Raw genomic sequence first — 19,686 nt, 5'->3', positions numbered from 1 at the left:
TACTCTACCTGGGTAAGCTTTCTACCTGCTTCTACCAGCAGTGAGATCCAGACTTTCCCTAAGAGTTTTCAGTCTAAGGTTCTATGTAATCCCTCTTTTGTAAAGATTTAATATTGCTTTTGCTTAGACCCTGGGAGCAGAGCCAGGCTATGGCGGCGTGGGCAGGAGAGGAACTGATCTAAAATTGGAGCTTATTTTCATCTTACCTTTTATCCAAGTTACTTCTAGAATCCAATATTGACTCTACCAATGCTCCCCTGCTTCCTCCTCTGATGAACTCTTTTTCTCAAGAGTAACAACAATGAAAATTGAATCTTAGAGAGGTTAAGTGACTTTTCAAAGGTTAAATTATAGTAAATGATGGACCTACAGCTGAATCTGGAACCTGTGTCTTTTAGCCATCTGAGAGGAGGAATTATGATCTACTGAATGGATGGGAAAGAACTGTTTTGCCCCCATGCATTTATTATTGAACATATAATGGAGCAACATTTTAAAAAATAACAGTTAATAATAAAAATAAATAACTCAGTCAAAATCCCGCTTAGTAAATATGTGAACTGAGAGATCAGAGTACCTCTTCTCCTTATTGGAAACTATTGGGATTAATTTTCTTAGCAATGCCATAGCCAGTTAACCTGCCCCATACTTCACATTTTCTTTTATTTCTGGTCACTGTCAAAGACATACGTGCTTTTGACCATTTGTCCTCTCCCAGGCTCTATTTCCTTGAGCTAAGATAAAGGATCAAATTGTCAGGTAAGAGTCACATGAGTCAGAGATCTTACCCGTCACTAAGCTTTAATAATAATTTTAAGAATACAGCAATCAAGAAGTCCAAGTGAAGTTGGGAGAGTCTGAAACATCCTGTGTGATTGCCCAGGTTGTTCCTTCTGTCGTTGGACATGCTCTCTCTTGCCCAAAGTAATGGATAAGATCTCTAACTGAGGCTTCCAGGTCACCTCACAAAACAGGGGAGTGTTTGGGTTCTAAAATGTTTCTCTTGGGGCACCTGGGTGGCTCAGTTGTTAAGCAGCTGCCTTCAGCTCAGGTCATGATTCCAGGGTCCCGGGATCGAACCCTGCATTGGACTCTCTGCTCAGCGGGAAGCCTGTTTCTCCCTCTCCCATTCCCCCTGCTTGTGTTCCCTCTCTCACTATGTCTATCTCTGTCAAATAAATAAGTAATTTTTAAAAAATAAAATGTTTCTCTTTTATACTACCAGATAGTTGCGTAGCTTATATGACATTTCTTCAGGGAGCCATGGAAGTGAAAGACCCTTGCAGGGCAAACCAGTCTTATAGCTAACCCCCATCCACTCCCACTTTTATCTCCTCTTCTTTCAAAGATGTGAATTTGACAAGAACTGCTAGCAACAACCAGGAAATTAGGATTTTTTTGCTCCTTTCCTTTCAACCTAGTAATTCCCATAAATTTCCTTGACCATTTCCCCTGAGTCTAAATCTGTTCCCCCAAATTCCACAGAAATTCTCTGTGATTTGCCTCAAAGTTTTCACCATTTATACTGAGGCTGGATAAGCAGCAACCCTGTCATCAGTTCATCATCATAACTTTCCATCCTCTCCTTTTTTCTTGCTAGGAAGTGCCTTAACTGTTGTGATTTGCGTGAGTCTGACTTGACATTCCTGTATGACTTTGTGCTTTTCAACTCACATTTACCACCCCTCCCTTCTCAACTTTTTAACTGTGACAAGAATCCATTGAGTTATTAAACCCTCTCTAGAGTCAAACTTATCAGTTAAGACATTAGATAGGGAGAATGTTCTGAGACCTTGGTTTCTCTTGGAGAAGGACTTCGTTTTCCCTCTAGCCTGCAGGCGATGGTTGCTCATTCTTTTATCTCCCATGTATCCCTGAGTTTGGAGGTGGAACTGATGTCCTCATCATTTCTCACTGTCACTTCTGGAACAGTACTCCTCCAGTGTCATGTAAAAGTTCTGCTCGTTGAGGTTTATACCACTTCCTACCTCTAGTCATTACTCATCTATCAACCATCATTCACTCATCCCCCCCCCCCCCATTTATTGTGGCACATGGGCCTCATCTCTGTTTGAAGTCTTGTCATCGGCCTGGATGTCTTTAGTATGACCTACCTGATACCAGGCCCTCTGGTTTCCTCCATATGCATACATGCCTTTATCTGTGCATTCATTCAGAAAGATATTTTGGGGTACCTACAGTGTAATGTGCTAAGTGCCATGCCAGAATTGTGGGTATAGTAGTGAGAGAGAAAAAAACAAAACAGACATGGCCCTGTCATCCTCGAGCTTACAGTGTGGTGGTGGGGAAAACACTGAGCAGATGATCACAAGAAATGTAATTTTGTAAGTGCAATAATTGCTTTAAAGGAAAGGGGCAACTGGGCCTAAAGAGTGTATAAATGGAGAGACCTGACTTGGCATGGAGGCGTCTCTGAGGCAATGATGGTTGAACTGAGATCTCATAAGTGAGCTTACTGGGCAAAGAAGGGAGGTAAGAGAGTTCCTAGCAGAGCGGGCAGCATGCGCAGAGCCCAGCTAGCAGAAGGAGCGTAGTCCATTTGAGGATTGAAAGAAAGCTGGTGGGTTGGAACATAATGACTGAGGGAGAGACTGCTACAAGGTGGGGCTAGAAAGGTAGATATGGTCTAGATCATACAGGATCTTCTTAGGTTATGTTAAGGATTTTGGTTATCACCCTAAGAGCCCTTGGAAGCCATCGACATTTCTGTTTATTTACATTTTTAAAATTTATCTTTCAAAAGATAATACATGTATATTGTACAAATTCAAAAGGTAAAAAAGGGTATTTCGTGAACAAACAAGTCTCTCACTTCAGTCTCTCGAGCTACCTCCTTTCCCCTGCCAAAGGCAACCATGCCAACTTCTTGACTATTCTTCCAAAAATAGTCTATGCATATATGCATAAACATTATATTCTTTCCCCCCACACACACAAATTGTAGCATACTAGACACACTGCTCTGAACTTTTCTTTTTCTACATAGTGTATTCTGGATATCACTGTATACTAGTACTATATAGAGTAGCCTTATTCATCTCCATAACTGCATGGATCTTCTTTAATTTATTTAATCGGTCTCTATTGAGAAGTTTAAAAGTTAGGTCCAGTATTTTTTTGTTTCAAGCAACATATAGTAAATATCTTTTTTTTTAAAGATTTTATTTATTGCCTGGGTGGCTCAGTTGGTTAAGCAACTGCCTTCGGCTCAGGTCATGATCCTGGAGTCCTGGGATCAAGTCCAGCATCGAGCTCCCAGCTCCATGCGGAGTCTGCTTCTCCCTCTGACCTTCTTCCCTCTCATGCTCTCTCTCACTCTCTTTCTCCAATAAATAAAGAAAATCTTTTTTTTTTTTAAGATTTTCTTTATTTATTTGACAGACAGAGATCACAAGTAGACAGAGAGGCAGACAGAGAGAGAGAGGGAAGCAAGCTCCCTGCTGAGCAGAGAGCCCGATGCCGTTCTTGATCCCAGGACCCTGAGATCACGACCTGAGCTGAAGGCAGTGGCTCAACGAACTGAGCCACCCGGGCGCCCAAGAAAATCTTTTAAAAAAAGATTTTATTTATTTACTGTTTGAGAAAGAGAGCTAGAGAGCAAGTGAGTGTGGGTAGGGGGAGGGGCAGAGGAAGAGGAGAGAAAATCTCAAGCACACTCCATTCTGAGTGTGAAGCCCTACACGGGGCTTGATCTCACAACCCTGAGATCATGACCTGAGCCAAAATCAAGAGTTGGACGCCTAACTGACTGAGCCACCCAGGCACCCCTACAGTGAATATCTTTGCTAGTATGTCACATATGTGATAATGTATCTGTTCAGTAAATTCCAAATTTAGCTACCTTTATTCTGTAAAGACTGAATCTCTCTCTTTTTTTTTTTAAGTTTTTTTTTTATTTGACAGAGCGTGAGAGAGGGAATACAAGCAGGGAGAGTGGGAGAGGGAGAAGCAGGCTTCCCGCTGGGCAAGGAACCAAAGCGGGGCTCGATCCCAGGATCCTGGGATCATGACCTGAGCCAAAGGCAGATGCTTAACAACTGAGCCAGTCGGGTGCCCCAAGACTGAATTTGTTTCCTTTAGAGCACTTATATTAGTTTGCAATCCTACATTCATTATTGTGTCTGTTTAATTTCTGTCTCCCCATCCAAATTCTAAGCTCCATCAAAGCAATGCCTGGTGTGAAACAAATGCACCGTAATATTTGTTGAATGGATGAATGAATAAAGAAATAAAGATAATAGCTAGGTGGGAAGAAAAGGCGCCTAATTATTAAACTTTTGAGGTTATCTTTTACTAGACAGAAATAATTTGCATCTCTGTAGAAATCAAAATCATTTGTAACCCATCAGTCTTCTATAAGTTAACATCCAAATTTAGGTTGTACTCATTAATTAATAATATGTCAAACAAAAGTACATTCTCTTAGACCAGGGTTTGGCAAACTTTCTTAAAGTGCCAGATAGTAAACATTTTAGGCTTTGTGAGTCTTTTTTTTTTTTTTTTTTTAAAGATTTCATTTATTTATTTGACAGACACAGATCACAAGTAGGCAGAGAGGCAGGCAGAGAGAGTGGGGGACGGGGGGGAAGCAGTCTGGGGAAGCTTCCCAGGACCCTGGAATCATAACCTGAGCTGAAGGCAGAGGCTTTAACCCACTGAGCCAACAGGCACCCCTAGGCTTTGTGAGTCTTAAGATAAAAGTCTGTTGCAGCTCCTTAACTCTGCCATTGTGTGGGTGCCTGTGTGGCTCATTTAATTGGGTGTCTGCCATTAGCATGGGTTGTGACCCGGGGTCCTGGGATTGAGCCCTGTATCGGGCTCCCTGCTCTGCAGGGGAGCCTGCTTCTCCCTCTTCCTCTCCCCCTGCTTGTGTGCTCTCTCTCTCTTGCTCACTTTGTCTCTCAAATGAATAAATAAAATCTTTTAAAAAAAAACTTAGCTATTGTGGAGCAAAAAGAGCTGTAGACAATATAAATAAATGAGTGTGACTATATTCCAATAAAACTTTATTTACAATAACAGTAGCTGGAGTTGGCCTGTGAGCCATAGTTTGCTGCTCCTGGTTTGTTAAATCAGTAGTGATGTGATATCTCTTTTTCCATTCCTGATATTGTTAATTTGTGACTGTTGTCTTTTTTCTGTCATTGGTCTGACTAGAGCTTTATCGGTTTTGTTGATCTTTCAAACAACCAGATTTTGGTTTTATTGATTTTCTCTACTTTTTGTTTTCTGTTTCATTGATTACTCTTATCTTTATCTTTTCCTTTCTCAACTTATTTTGGGTATAATTAACTCTTTTCCAGCTTTTATGATGAAAGCGCAGATCATTGTTGAAAAAAAATTGTTTTTGGCTGTTAATGTTTGGTCTTCATTTTTCCAGATCCTTTGGAATGTATATAATATATATGTAGAAACAAAGAAAGGTTTTAAAAAATATAAATAAGAGCATCATATATATATTTTTTGTGAACTTGCTTTTTAAATTAAAAAAAAATTTTTTAAGATTTTATTTATTTGAGAGAGAGAGAGAGAGAGAGAGCAAGCGAGCATGAGCAGGGGATGGGGCAGAAGGAGAGGGACAAGAAGAGTCCCCACTGAGAGAGGAGCCTGAAGCAGGGCTCGATCCCAGAACCTAGAGATCATGACCTAAGCTGAAGTCAGACACTTAACCGATTTAGCCACCCAGGTGCCCCCTGCAACTTGGTTTTTTAATTTAAGATATCATGGGAATATTTCTTTTCTTTTTTAAAGATTTATTTATTTAATTTGAGAGAGAGAGAGCACACACACAAATGTGAGCTGGGGGAGGGGCAAAGGGAGAGGGGAGAGAGAAAGAATATTCAAGCAGACTTCCTACTGAGTGTGGAGCCCCATATGGGGCGTGATCCCAGGACCCTGAGATCAGGACCTGAGCTGAAACCAAAAGCTGGCCGCTTAACTGACTGAGCCATCCCAGCACCCCTCATGGGGCTATTTCTCTTGTTGTATATACAATTCTACCTCATTGTTTTCAGTTGCTGCATGGTATTCTATACTATTTTCATACTTACAGACTTGAAGTTTTTCAAATATTTCACCAGTACAAATCATACTATAATGAAACCTTTACAAGTGAGAAGTTTTTTGGCATGGAGGTGCACAGAATATTTTTTTTGTTTTTGTTTTTTGTTTTTAAAGATTTTATTTATTTATTTGTTAGAGAGAGAGAGAGCGAGCGTGGGAGCACAGGCAGAGGCAGAGGGAGAAGCAGGCTCCCTGCCGAGCAAGGAGCTCGATATGGGACTCGATCCCAGGACCTTGGGATCATGAGCCAAAGGCAGAGGCTTTAACCCACTGAGCCACCCAGGCGTCCCTGCACAGAATATTTTTGTTAAATGTATAATTTATTGAATGTCTCTTCTTTGATACTCGAAGGAATAAACCCTTTCTTTGTGATTTACCACACTAACTACATTTGGTGGCTTTTTGTTATGAATTTTCTTATGTTGTTTAAGGATTAAGCTTTGGGAAAAGTCTTCCCATGTTTATTACATTTCTGAGGTTTTCCTCTATATGGATTCTCTGATGTTCAGCAAGGCCGGGCCTGTGCCTGAAGACTTTCCTGTATTTCTTGCAATGATAGAATTTTTGTCCAGTATGAATTCTCTCATATCCAATGAACTCTTCACAAAGGCTTTCCCACAGTCATTTACACCAATAGGGTTTATTTTCACTGTGAGTTTTCTGATGTCTAGCAAATGATATATACCTGAAAGATTCTTTTTTTTAAGATTTTATTCATTTATTTGACAGAGAGAACATGACAGCGAGAGAGGGAGCACAAGCCAGATGCTTAAGAACTGAGCCACCCAGGCGCCCCTACCTGAAAGATTTTCCACATTTATTTCAGTGATGCAGTTTCTCTCCTATATGTATTCTTTTTTTTTTTTTTTTGGTTAGAGGCAGGGGAGGGGCAGAGGAAGAGGGAGAATCTTAAGCAAGCTCCACTGTGGAGCCTGATGTGGGGCTCCATCTCACAACCCTGAGATCAAGATCTGAGCTGAAATCAAGAGTTGGTCGCTTAACTGACTGAGCCACGTAGGTGTCCCTCCTGTATGTATTCTTTGATGACTAATAAGGGTTGAGCTCTTCCTAAAGGCTTTTTCACGTTCGCTATACCAATATGGTTTCTTACCAGTATGGATTTTTTTATGTTCCACCAGGAATTATCCCTGAAAGCTTTCCCATATTCATTACATTTGAAAGACTCTTCTCCACTGTGTATTCTCATGATGAGTAAGGGCTGGGTTCTGAGCAAAGGCTTTTCCTAGTCTTTACGTACATAGAGTTTCTGACTGGTATGAATTCTCTGATGGCTTAAAAAGGATAGAGTTCGGTGCCTGGGTGGCTCAGTTGTTAAGCGTCTGCCTTCGGCTCAGGTCATGATCTCAGAGTCCTGGGATTGAGTCCTGCATCGGGCTCCCTGCTCAGTGGGGAGTCTGCTTCTCCCTCCCCCACTTCCCCTGCTTGTGTTCCCTCTCTCTTCTCTATCATATAAACAAATAAAATCTTAAAAAAAAAAAAAGGGTAGAGTTCTTTTTGAAAGCTTTTCCACATTGCATTGATGGGGTTTCTCTACAATGAGTTCTCTGGTAATTAATAATTGTTGAGTCCTTCTTGAGAAATTTCCACATTGAGTACATCTGTAAGGTTGTTTGCTTATATGAATTTTATGATGATTTAAAGGAAATGAGCTGTTCATAAAGGCTATCCCACATTCTGTACATAAATGAGTTATCTCACATATAAGATTTTTCTGATGGCTGATATAGGAGGAATTATATTTAAAGACTTTGTCACATTACAGCGCTGCTTCTCTGGGGAACTTCTTTTCTCCCATTCCAGGCCTGTATCAGTGATGACACCTTATGTTCACTCTTCCGGAGCTGATCCTTCAGAAATGTTTTGCTTTAGGACTGATGCTTTTGTTTCAAACCGGTACTCCTAGACTATACAGAAACCTGGCAGAACTTTTCACACCTCCATCCAGGGCTTTACCCCTTGCTCCAGTTGGGCAGTTAATTTTGGTTTAAAAAAGAAAAGCCCCTTAGATTCCCGTGGTTTTCCAGCATCATGTCCCTGTGCATGTCCACTGAATGAATCCAGGTGTCTCCATTCAGTCTGGGTAAAGATCACAGCCACATACCTAAATGTCAGTGGTCCCTGGATGTGTACTCTTGGTAGTCTTGGAGCCCTCTGTCTTCTTAACTGTTCTCTTAGGTAAGGGCAGAAAATCCTGAGAAGCCAATGGTTTTGGAGTCTAGAAGTCCAAAATAAAGGGTTGGTACCTTCTGAGACTCTGGGTGGATCCCTTCCTTGACTTTCTTAGCGTCTGGTGGTCACTATCAATCGTTGGCATTCCTTGGCTTGTAGCAGTCTCTGCCTCTGTCATCACATGGCCTTCTCCCTGTGTATCTATGTAGATCATCAATTTTAGACTTTTCTTATTTTCTAAAATAAGCATTTACAACTATAACTGTCCCTCTAAACACTGCTTTAACTGCATCTCATGGATTTTTATAGGTTATGTTTTCATTTTCATTCAGTTAAAAATATTTTCTAATTTCCCTCTTGTTGTCTCAACCCATAATTGGGGTAAATTAGTATTCAGTCAAAGATTGAAAGGGACCATTATCCAGATATTGGGAGCTTTTTCTCTGTGTTGTTTCCTCCTTTCTGGTTGTTCGTTCCAAAATTCCAGCCGTCACAGTCACCTGAAACTCTGTTTCCTCAACTCAGCAAGTCTGCCCTAGTCTGCTTCGGCTCTCTTTCCCTGTGCTACTGTCTGGAGCGCACTTCCATACGGAAAGCCAGGGCGGTCGTAGGGCTTAACTGTTTGTTTCCTTCCTCTTTGGGATCACGGTCCTGGACCACCTGTTGCTCATTGTCTAGAAACAGTTGTTTCATATAGTCTAGTTTTCTAGTTGTTCATGATGTGAGGGCAAGTCCTATGGCAATTTGTTCTGCAGGGGCAAAAGTGGGTATCATGGTACATTTTAAAAATTAAATGTAATAGTGGCTTATAGAAAAGTGCAGGTTATTTTCATCTGTGTGGACCTCCTCACTATGTTAAATGTGAGAGAATTATTCTGAGAAGAATGATGGAAAATTGGTATAAAGGTGACTGACAGTAGTTACTGAGGTAACCATTTATTGATTTCAACACAGTCTGTATACTCAGATAGCTGTTCCCAAGATTCATACCATTGGCTACTGTGTGGGAAGGTGGATAAGGATATGAGGGGTATTTCTGTAGCTCTTGGTAGCTTCATTTTTTTTTTTCGTAGTTGCTATTTCTTCATTTTTCTTAAGGAAGTTCTATTTTTTCTAGGTTTCTAAATTGCCTTGTCTGATGTTAGGTCTGTGCCAGTCTCTCTCTTTTCTTTTAATGAACAATGGCAGATTGGCTTCCACAGCGCCTGCTCAGTAATCCAGAAGCCTGCCTTTTTTTCCTTTTCTCTCTCATTTGACTGGTGTCCACATTTAGTCTGCTGGACATTTTGTTAGTATTTCCTGGGAGTCAGGTTGGCTTTGGCTGATTATCACATTGTTGCTTTGGTTAGTCAGAGCCCCCTTTCAGTTCTGTGTACATGCAGACAGGATTATCCGTGTATCTTCGGTGTTTTGATTCTACTGCATATTTTCTGTGTGTAATTATAAAATATCTTTTACATTCTAACCCCAGGGCCAGGGTAGGGGTGATGAAGGAGACACCTAGGGCACAAAATTTAAGGAGGCACTCACTCTCAAGATCGGGTAAGCCAGCTCCGTGCTTACATGAGTCTGAGAATGCGCACCTCCTTAAATTTTGTGCTTGAGGCACCTATCTTGCCTCACCCTGGTTCTGGCTTCGTATAACCTTGACCATATTTGGGCGCAGATACCTATATAACTAAGACCTTAAAATTAACTCTATAACAGTTTTTGTTTAGAACATGCTTTGACTTTTCTGCATCTGAGAAGACAGAAGTGAGGTAATACTTCAGGAAAATTAATACCACACCTGAAGTAATTCAGTAGCCTAGAGTTTATGCAGAAGCAACATTAGCTAGAATTTTGGACCAAGTTATTTAGGTTAACTACAGTAGGTCACTGTTGTACTTCTGTTCCTTTATTTCTTACCATGACATGACTTGTCAGTAGGAAGTTCATTCTAGCAGAATCTGGCTCATGATTAAATTTCTTGGTAATCTGACTACTGCTCTGGCTGATACCGTGATGTGCAAAACTGCCTTTCTCTGGCAAACGGGTAGTTAGAAAATGGATAAACCTATAACCTGTAAGAGGTTAAGAGTACTCAGTTTGTGTTGCTGCCGGTTCGAGGGGAGGGGGTAGTTATTCCATCCAGTTTTGCTACCTGTTCTTCTGGGCCCATAGTGGTCACACTGTCCCTGAGAAATGGCAGGATGTGAGTGGAAGGTTAAGTGGTGGGACTCCCCCCACCCCTCCATACACTTCTACCAGGATAGCTGTTTTGTTTTTTTCTGTTTCATGAACTGGAGTTCTGTAGGAAAGGTCTATGTGGAACAGACTCATTGAGAAGGGGAACCAGTGATGAATGTGGAACAGTACTTCTATAAGCTAAAGTATCTTGAGCCAAAAAACACTCTATTTTGCTTCTTCTGTTCCACTTGCTAGACAGCTTTCCCACTCTCTTAAAAACCAGTCTTCAAAATAGCCTTAAATGTTGGTGTTCAGGGCTCTTTACAGAGCAGTCATCTGTTTTTATTACATCTTAAAATGTTTTCATTCCTTGTTTTTAGATGCCAGTGAGAGCAGGTGCCAGCAGGCGAAGACAGAATTTGGAGTTGGCCTGAGATCTGGGGGAGAAAATCACCTCCAGCTTCTTGAAGGAACCTCCTCTCTGCAGTTGTGTTGGGCTGCCTGCTGCCAGGACCCTGCCTGCCATGCCTTTTGGTGGTCAGAAGGGATGTGCATTCAGGCAGACTGCAGCAGGCCCCAGAGCTGCCGCACTTTCAGGACCGACTCTTCCAATTCCATGCTGGTGTTTTTTAAAAAATTCCAAACTGCAGATGATTTGGGCTTTCCCCCTGAAGATGATGTACCACATATTCTGGGGCTAGGTTGGAGCAGAACATCTTGGAGGAGACAGAGTGCATCCAGAGCTTCACTCAGACCCACTGTATCTTCCGGTGGCCATCATAGCTTACTCAGGAAGCTTTGGAAGAGAGATGGTCCCAGTGAAGAAGTAACTACACATGCAGTGACACAGCATGAAATGAATGACTCCAAGGAAGTAGGTCGTCCGAACACCAGCGGTTCTGCAGAGGTAAGCACATTATGAAGAAGGAGCAGAGAAACTGTTAAATCTGCTCGTATATTTGGCACACGTGAGCAGTGAAGCTGGCGCTTGTGGGCAGCACTCTGTGCCGAGGAGTGTGTGTGTGAAGCTGCGGGGCGTCGTATTTGCGGGTGCTGCCCAGATGTACAAGCATAGTTGGACCTTGGAGATGCTCACTGCATGCAGATCTGACCATTGTCTTGGTAAAAGCAGAAATCTCATTATCTAGTCTGAGGTGGTTCTTGGCTACAGGTAGGTACAGTTGTGTGGGGACTGTCTTCACCAACAATTCTCTAGTATTTTCTGCCAGATTGCAGAACACTTGATAGATGTGGTTGCATTCAGGCTCTCCTCCCCCTTCCCCATCTCCCACATGCACACACATTCCTCATGGGGTAGTGTCTGTTCTAGTCGAGGTAGCCATTCCTGGCGCCACAGACTAAGACCTGGCCTGCTGGGCTAGGGAGCCAGATGTGGCCATGAGCCAAGAGGTCTGTGGGGGAGTTCTTACCCAGCTTTATATGCCAAGGGGGCTACCACCAGTAGAGTTTATTCTGCTTATTATGTTTTTTCATTGTTGATCTTCCTAGGCAAATGATTAAAAGGAGTGACTCACTCTGTGCTCAGCTTGTTGATTGCTGTGACTTATTTTTGTATTTGTTTTGTCCTAGTTGTCTCTATCAAGTTGAAGCCAGAGTGGGGAGGCGACTACATGCCAGGCACTATGTGTGCTAATTGTTGTACAGTGTCATTTTGTTTAATTTCCATAGCAGTATTTCTAGGTTGGTATTATTAGCCCCATTTCCCTAGTGAGGAAACCGAGGTCCAAAGAGGTTAAATAGTTTGATCACACAGCTAATGAATAACAAGCCTAGAATTGGAACCCAGATTTAATATTAGGATAAAACCTTTCAGTGCGATATTAGAGATATAATCTTAGGTTTAACGTGCCCATCAACATTTAGATGTCTGTTGTCATCATGAGGTCTCTTTCTAAGCACTAGAGATACAAAGGTGAACGAGATGTGGTCCATACCCTCAGGGAGTTGACAGTCTAGTGGAGACTCAGACACAAAGATAGGTATTTATAATAGTGTGTAATTATCGCATTAGTAGAGTTACCTACACAATTTAGTAGGAACAGAAAGGAGGAAGTGATTCACTTGATCAGGCAGGTGGTACGGATGTGCAGGGAAGACCTCACAGAAACGTTTAATGTCTTTTCTTTTCTTTTCTTTTTTTTTTTTTAAGATTTTTTTTTTTTATTTATTTGACAGATCACAAGTAGGCGGAGAGGCAGGCAGAGAGAGATAGGAGGAGGAGGCAGGCTCCCTGCTGAGCAGAGAGCCCGACACGGGACTCGATCCCAGGACCCTGAGATCATGACCTGAGCCGAAGGCAGAGGCTTTAACCACTGAGCCACCCAGGCGCCCTCCTTTTTCTTTTTAAGTGTTTATTACTTATACTAGATTATAATCTTCTTTTTTAAAATTTTAAGCCCAGTGTAATAACATACAGTGTTAGTTTAGTTTCAGGTGTACAATATAGTGATTCAGAAGTTCCATATATTACTCAATGCTCATCAAGATAAGGGTACTCTTGGGGCACCTGGGTGGCTCAGTGGGTTAAGCCTCTGCCTTCGGCTCAGGTCATGATCTCAGGGTCCTGGGATTGAGCCCCACATCGGGCTCTCTGCTCAGCAGGGAGCCTGCTTCCTCCCTCTCTCTGCCTGCCTCTCTGCGTACTTGAGATCTCTGTCTGTCAAATAAATAAATAAAATCTTAAAAAAAAAAAAAAGGTAAGGGTACTCTTAGTCCCCTTCACCGATTCCCCCATCCCTCCCACCAGCCACCTCCCCTCTGGCAACCATCTTTAATTTATTTCTTGAAGGATATGTCGGATTTCACTGGGAGATTAAAGATAGTAAAAAACGTTCTGGACAGAGGCACAGTGTATGCAGAGGCTCAGTCAGTAGGTAGACATTTACTACACATTTACTCTGTGGAAGGTATACACTAGAAATATTATAGTAAACAAGATAGACATGATTTCTGCGCCAACAGAGCTTATGCTCTGCCAAGGAAAACGACAACACAATTATTATAATTAAATAATTGTAAGTTGGATGTGGATTTGAGAGGGTAAGTGCAGAGTTCTATCAGAGCATCTAACAGGGACCTAACTGAGACTAAGGGGTAAGGTTAGGTACACTTAAGTAAAGAAGGTGTGCTTTGAGACTTGACGTAGAAAGAGTTTGGAAAAGAGTCAGGCAGAATATTTTAGGCAGAGAAAGAATAATTTCTAAGTTTGTTGGGTGCCCTAGAGCATGGCAAGACCAGGAAGTTGAAAGAGGCTCGTCTTATACGACAAAGTGACCCAGAGGTGTATGAGGAGGCTTGCTAGCTGTGGAGAACATTGAGGCCTTCTTAAGATATTGGTCTTTTTCTTCAGATCAGTGAGAAGTCATTAAAGAATTTTTTAAAAAATTTTATTTATTTGACAGAGATCACAAGTAGGCAGAGAGGTAGGCAGGTGGGGGTCAGGGGAAGCAGGCTCTCCGCTGAGCAGAGAGCCCAATGTGGGGCTCAATCCCAGGACCTGAGATCATGAGCTGAGCCGAAGGCAGAGGCTTAACCCACTGAGCCACCCAGGTGCCCCAAAGAATTTTAAGTAGGGGATAACTTGATCAGATATGTTGCTGTATGGTTGGTAGATTGGAGAGGGGCAAGAATGTATGGGGAGGAATTGGATAGGAGGCTCTTCAAGCAAGGGAACCATTGCCTTAAAGAAAGAGGTTGAAGATACAGGAAAAGGGGTAAACAACAAATAATTCCTTAGAGCAGTGGTTCTCAAACTTTAGCATCCATCAGAATCACCTGGAGGCCTTGTTACAAACAGATTGCTGGGCCCCAATTCCAGAGTTTGTCTAGAGAGGGGCCTGAGAATTTGCATTTGCAGCAAGTTCCTGCAGAGTGCTGGTGCTGCTAGTCTGAGAAGCACACATCGAGAACCACTGTCTTCAGGGCAAGTGGGTTAGAATCCAGCGCACAGAGGACCAAGATTAGCCTTAAGCGGGAGGAAAGACATCTTCATCATGATAAGAAGGAAGAATTGGTGAATACAGGTGTGGCTAAGGTGGGATTATAGGTTTAGTAGGAGGAAGTTGTCGTTCTAGTCAAACGAGTGTTCTTCTGAAGTAGGGTAGATCATTTCCTAAGAATAGAAACAGAGATAGGTGGAGTGGGCACAGGTAGGTAATGGGCAGGAAAATTAGAGGTTTGGAGAGAAATAGCCATTGTGAAGGGAAGGAGATGGCCAAGCAAGTAAGGAAATAGATTGGTGGTAGGAGATTACGAATTTATCCCATTGGTACCTATCTCTGCAGTCACGTGAGTCTCCGCAGTAGCTCTCAGCAACCCTATCAAGATAAGGCTGATAGTTTGATTTACCCAAGATTGGAACTTTGCCAGTCTTGTGCAGGAAAAAATTGTGGCGTGGAAATTAAGGTTATTGTCAAGAGAGTGGATTAAGGAGAGACTGTAAGAAGAGGCAGATGTAGGAGGGGCTGACGGAGATATGATAGAGGAGTTTGACATTCAGAGGTTTCCATCATGGGAGGCAGATACGAGGGGCATGGTTCTGGAAGACTGGAAGTAGTCATCAGGGGATGGGATATTAAGATTTTGGAAGTGGAGAAGTTCTGGTGATTATAGGATCTAAGGTGTAGCTAAGGAAGGGGGTTGCAGAGGCAGGGTAGAGTAGGAACTGATTGGAGACAAGGAGTTCAAACAACTCAGGAAGCTCAAAATATGTATTACATGAGTTATCAATGTAGACATAGAGGTAGCTTTAGACTTGATAGTGATGATAGCAATAGTTAATGTTTACTGAGTGAGCACTCACTGTGGCAGGTACCATTCTGAATCCTTTACATATTCTAACTATTAATCTATACAAGAAATCCAATGAAGTACTGTTAGTCATCTCTATTTTAGAAACGAGGAAACTTAGGAAAAGAGAGGTTAAGAAGCATGGCCAAGGCAACTATAGCTCATATATGGTAGTACCGGGACTTGAACCCAGGCAGTCTGATTCTATCCGGAGTCTATCCTCTTGACCCTGTTACTCTTTAGGCAGGGACTTGGGTAAAGAGAAGTTTTGAGAGCCCAATGTCAAAGACCTCAGCAAAGTAGGAGGAGGAGTAAGGCAGTTGGGAGAGGACAGCTGTGGTGAGAGTTGAAATGCAGTAAGATGACAGAGGGGAGAGGTTTTATGGGAAAGCTAGAAGAGGAATGATATGCAAAGGCACTGGGGAGGGGAGCAAATAAAACACGAACCTGCCTTCAATCCTGAAGTATGGGAGAGTAAGGAGCCCTCATACTGCAGAGCTACATAGGAAATAGTATCCTCAGGGAAGGGCACACTCACAGTTAAGGATAGGTAGTCAGGGACCACTATATGGGCATGGGACCTGTACAGTTGTCCAAGTCCGGACACTTGGGCCCTGTTCTTAGTTTAATGCTCTGCTGTTTTTGTCTTGAAATTTTTTTAAAAGATTTTTAAAATTTATTTTTATTAGAGAGCGACCATGAGCTGGGTAAGGGGCACAGGGAGAAGCAGGCTCTCCACTGAGCAGGAAGCTCAATGCGGGGCTCGATCCCAGGACTCTGGGATCATGACATGAGCCGAAGGCAGACATTTAACTGACTGAGCCACCCAGGCACCCCAATTCTGTACCACTTCTATTTTATGATATATTACTGCTGAGCCCACAAGACCTTATAAACTGATGGGTTTGACAGAACGTAGCTCATAATGGGAAGTTCAAGCTACATGGTCATTTGATACTCTATAGTCAGACACTTGGTTTCTACCAAGATGGTAAAATTCTTAATACTTTCTTTTTTAAAGCTTTTATTTATTTATTTATTTATTTGACAGAGAGAGAAAGAAATAGTACAAGCAGGCAGAACAGTAGGCAGAGGCAGAGGGAGAAGCGGATGCCCTGCTGAGCAGGGAGCCCAATGTGAGGCTCCATCCCAGGACTCTGGGATCATGACATGAGCCGAAGGCAGACATTTAACTGACTGAGCCACCCAGGTGCTCCCTTAATACTATTTTTTGAACAAGGAACCCCACATTTTCATTTTGTACTGTATCTTGCAAATTCTGTAGCTTGTCCTGCAGGAGGTCTAGGGAACAAAACATGAAATGACTGCGCATCCAGGTGATTTTTGATTATGGAAGAGAAATTCTAGGTGATTAAATGGAATTTCGGGTAAAAAGAAAAGGAAGTTAGGTCTCACAGGAGAGGAAGTATAAATCATTCAGGGAAAGCATTGTGGTGTAGTAAATGTTTAACAATTGGGTATTCCCCCCTCCCTAAACATAAACAAAAACAGAAGCCCTGAGTTGTAGACTTCGCCAATTTCCATGATGTAAATAAAACCACCAGTGACCAGTTTGGAACTGCCAACATGAATCACTGAATAGAGAGTTGGGAGATACAGGCACAGCCCGCTCAGGTGAGCCAGCTCCGGCACACTGCCCAGATAATCATGATCAGTAGAACGAGAAACAGACCAGCAAAAAGAGAAATATGGTTTATGTAGGCCTGACAGTGTGCTGGAAGATGGTGAATTTGGGCCTTAGTGACTTCAGGTGTACACTGGAAGGAGGATCCTGGGGTTGTGTTGCCTGGGGAGTTCTCTTTCTTCTTGTTCACCTGCAGTGGACAGTGGCGATAAATTGCTGCTAGTGAACAGGATCTGGAGTTTTTTGTTTTGTTTTGTTTTGTTTTTTTTTAAAGATTTTTATTTATTTATTTGACAGAGAGATCACAAGTAGGCAGAGAGGCAGGCAGAGAGAGAGGAAGGGCGGAGGGAAGCAGGCTCCCTGCTGAGCAGAGAGCCCGATGCGGGACTCGATCCCAGGACCCTGAGATCATGACCTGAGCCGAAGGCAGCGGCTTAACCCACTGAGCCACCCAGGCGCCCAGGATCTGGAGTTTTATGTCTAACACAGAGAGTGGGCGGATATGGGGGGAGGAACACTGAACTTGAATTATGAACCCCAAGACTGGGAGGAGGCCTTTGTGCAGTGTTGCACGGAGGCATTATGTAGATTGGCATCACTTGCTGAGAACTGCAAGCACTCTTAAAAAATAGGGCAAAGTGAAGTCTTCAGTTCCAGACAGATTACGTTTGACCTTATATGCCACTCTTAGGAGCTTGCTTCTTATCCTGAAGGCCACGGATAGCTCTGTAAGGGGCCTAGCACCGCCTTGTGCATTCAGAATGATGAACTGGTAGGTATTTCTTTTAGGAGAGGACTTGTAGTTCAAACTTCTGCTTATTAAAGCACTAGGGAAAGGGGAAGAAGTCTATACATTGCAGATCTTCTCTTTCTAATTAGGGATGGCTGGCTAGCAGTACTAGTTTCTAGTTTGTACTGTTTGCCCTAAGGTAGGTCAAGCTACTCTGCACCCAGAGTGGTAAGAAATTGTATCCTGAATTGCTCTTGTCTTGCCTGAGATGCCTGCAGTCCTCCAAAGGCATTGGGTCCTCAGTAACATTCTTCATTCCTTTGGAAACATACATATATTGTATCTAAGAGCAGGTATTCTGAACCTTTATTCCAAAAGTGAAAGGAATGTCACCAATTAATCCCCCTTTATCAGCTGAAAGAAGGAGAGGCGTGTACTGCTTGGTTTCAGTACCGCATCCTTTCTGTGCTGTGAACCTCTGAGTTATTGGCAGGAGGAGCATGAAGCCTTGTTGCAGTCCAGCCACTGGCAATTAAGGCTGCCATCCCAGCTTTGTGAAAGGGGGAGGACTCTTCCCTAAGCTCAGGACATGAAGGTGCAGCTAGGTGTCCCCACATGTAAGGTTTGGCTTTAGAATGACTGAGGTGCTCCTTTCTCTGCCACCACCATCTCCCTGTTTGCAGACAACCACAGCATTCCTGCCCCTGTAAGCCAGTGCCTTTCTGTGGGACAGATGACTGAGAGGATAAAGGAGTTGAGCCTCTGGGCACCTCTCTGCTGCCTTTTTTACTGAGGAAAATTCTTTTGCTGACTACCTAAAACTGGAGCTTACATCTTACAGCAGATAGAGGTGTGGGGTGTAGGCAGTGACAGAGAAGAGCCTTGCATAACCTGGGACAGAAACCCAGTTTCTGTTTCCCATCATCCAAGTTTTTGATTTGGTTTTCAGAGTTTTTTGCTTGATCACTTTGTTTTTGTTTTTTTAAAAATCTGTCCTGTAGTCTTTTAGGCTTGTGAAATTTTTGCCGAGAGTTCATTTATTCTTCTATTATTTTGTGACATATTTGGAATTCCTCTGGGCCTAGTTCTCCCCAGGTCCTCATTCTTCGTTATCTGAGCAGCAGACAGGCTAATAACTTTCACCAAAAATTGTTCAGCCCCAGGCCTCCTTCCAGCCCTTTGGCCTGGATAATTTGTGTGGCTTTTCTACCCCTCGGTGACCAACGGTCTTCCAGTATCATCTATGCACATGTATACACTAAACACCCCCGCTACGCCAACACTCCACTCCCCCAATCTAACCTTACATGACTGGCTTATTGCATCAAGAGAAAAACTGGGCAGGCTGCGTTCTTGTTGTGTGTGGGCGTGCAGAAATCCCTGCAATTGTATCATTCCTTCTCACAGTTATTAGTGCCTGATCCATTATACCTTTTCCTTACTTTCCCCCCCTTAACTGCTCACTTTCTGCTCTAATCTCCTATGTATTCTGATTCTTTTATCTGCTTATCTGGTTTTTAGTGTGTGAAATGAATTTGAAAATGTGTTTGTTGGCTACTTTGTTAACTTAGGAAGCCAGAGTTGATGCAGGTTTTTGTGGATTGGCTATCAGAGCCAGCTGGCACAGCTTGAGCCATGGGAAGAAAGTCTGAAAACCAGCTACTTCTTAGTAACCCTCCTGTCATCCCTCCCCCTTCCTCACTTCATGGCAGTCTTAGTTTCTCCAAGGAGACTATGAAGAGACGTGACTTTGTAACTAACTCCTGCAAAGATAAACCCTGCCCTGTTCTCCAGCCTCAGCTTCAGTTGCTGAGAACTGGTTGGGATATGTCTTTAAATGCCACTGGCTTTGCTGTTGCAGGAAGATACTGGCTTTACTATAGTAGGATTTTTGTTAATGACAATGATAGTTTTTGTTTTATTTTAATATAGTTGTGTCTCAAATCAAAATGTGTCAAAGGGCCAATTTTTGTGAGCCAATCTTTAGTATTTAGTAGTCACTTGGGTAGCATGTGTGTTACCAAGGAGGGCCCCCTAGCTGGACTGTGATGGTGTGACC

The 19,686-nt window shown here is 42.6% G+C and overlaps 1 protein-coding gene across 4 annotated transcripts in view; it reads left to right on the top strand.

Annotated features, from left to right (window-relative positions):
* KIAA0319L (KIAA0319 like) overlaps positions 1 to 19,686 on the top strand; it is an 88,413-nt gene that overhangs the window by 19,074 nt on the left and 49,653 nt on the right. For all 4 annotated transcript variants that reach the window (XM_032877218.1, XM_032877219.1, XM_032877217.1 and 1 more), the window contains one exon: positions 10,824 to 11,350. In XM_032877218.1, the coding sequence (XP_032733109.1) occupies positions 10,824 to 11,350 (527 nt within the window). The remainder of the gene's footprint in view (positions 1 to 10,823; positions 11,351 to 19,686) is intronic.

This window comes from Lontra canadensis, unplaced genomic scaffold (assembly GCF_010015895.1).
Source record: "Lontra canadensis isolate GAN:19392208 unplaced genomic scaffold, GSC_riverotter_1.0 scaffold60, whole genome shotgun sequence".
Taxonomy (NCBI): Eukaryota; Metazoa; Chordata; class Mammalia; order Carnivora; family Mustelidae; genus Lontra; species Lontra canadensis.
Note: the sequence above shows the minus strand (reverse complement) of the source record. Positions and strands in the feature narration are given on the sequence as shown.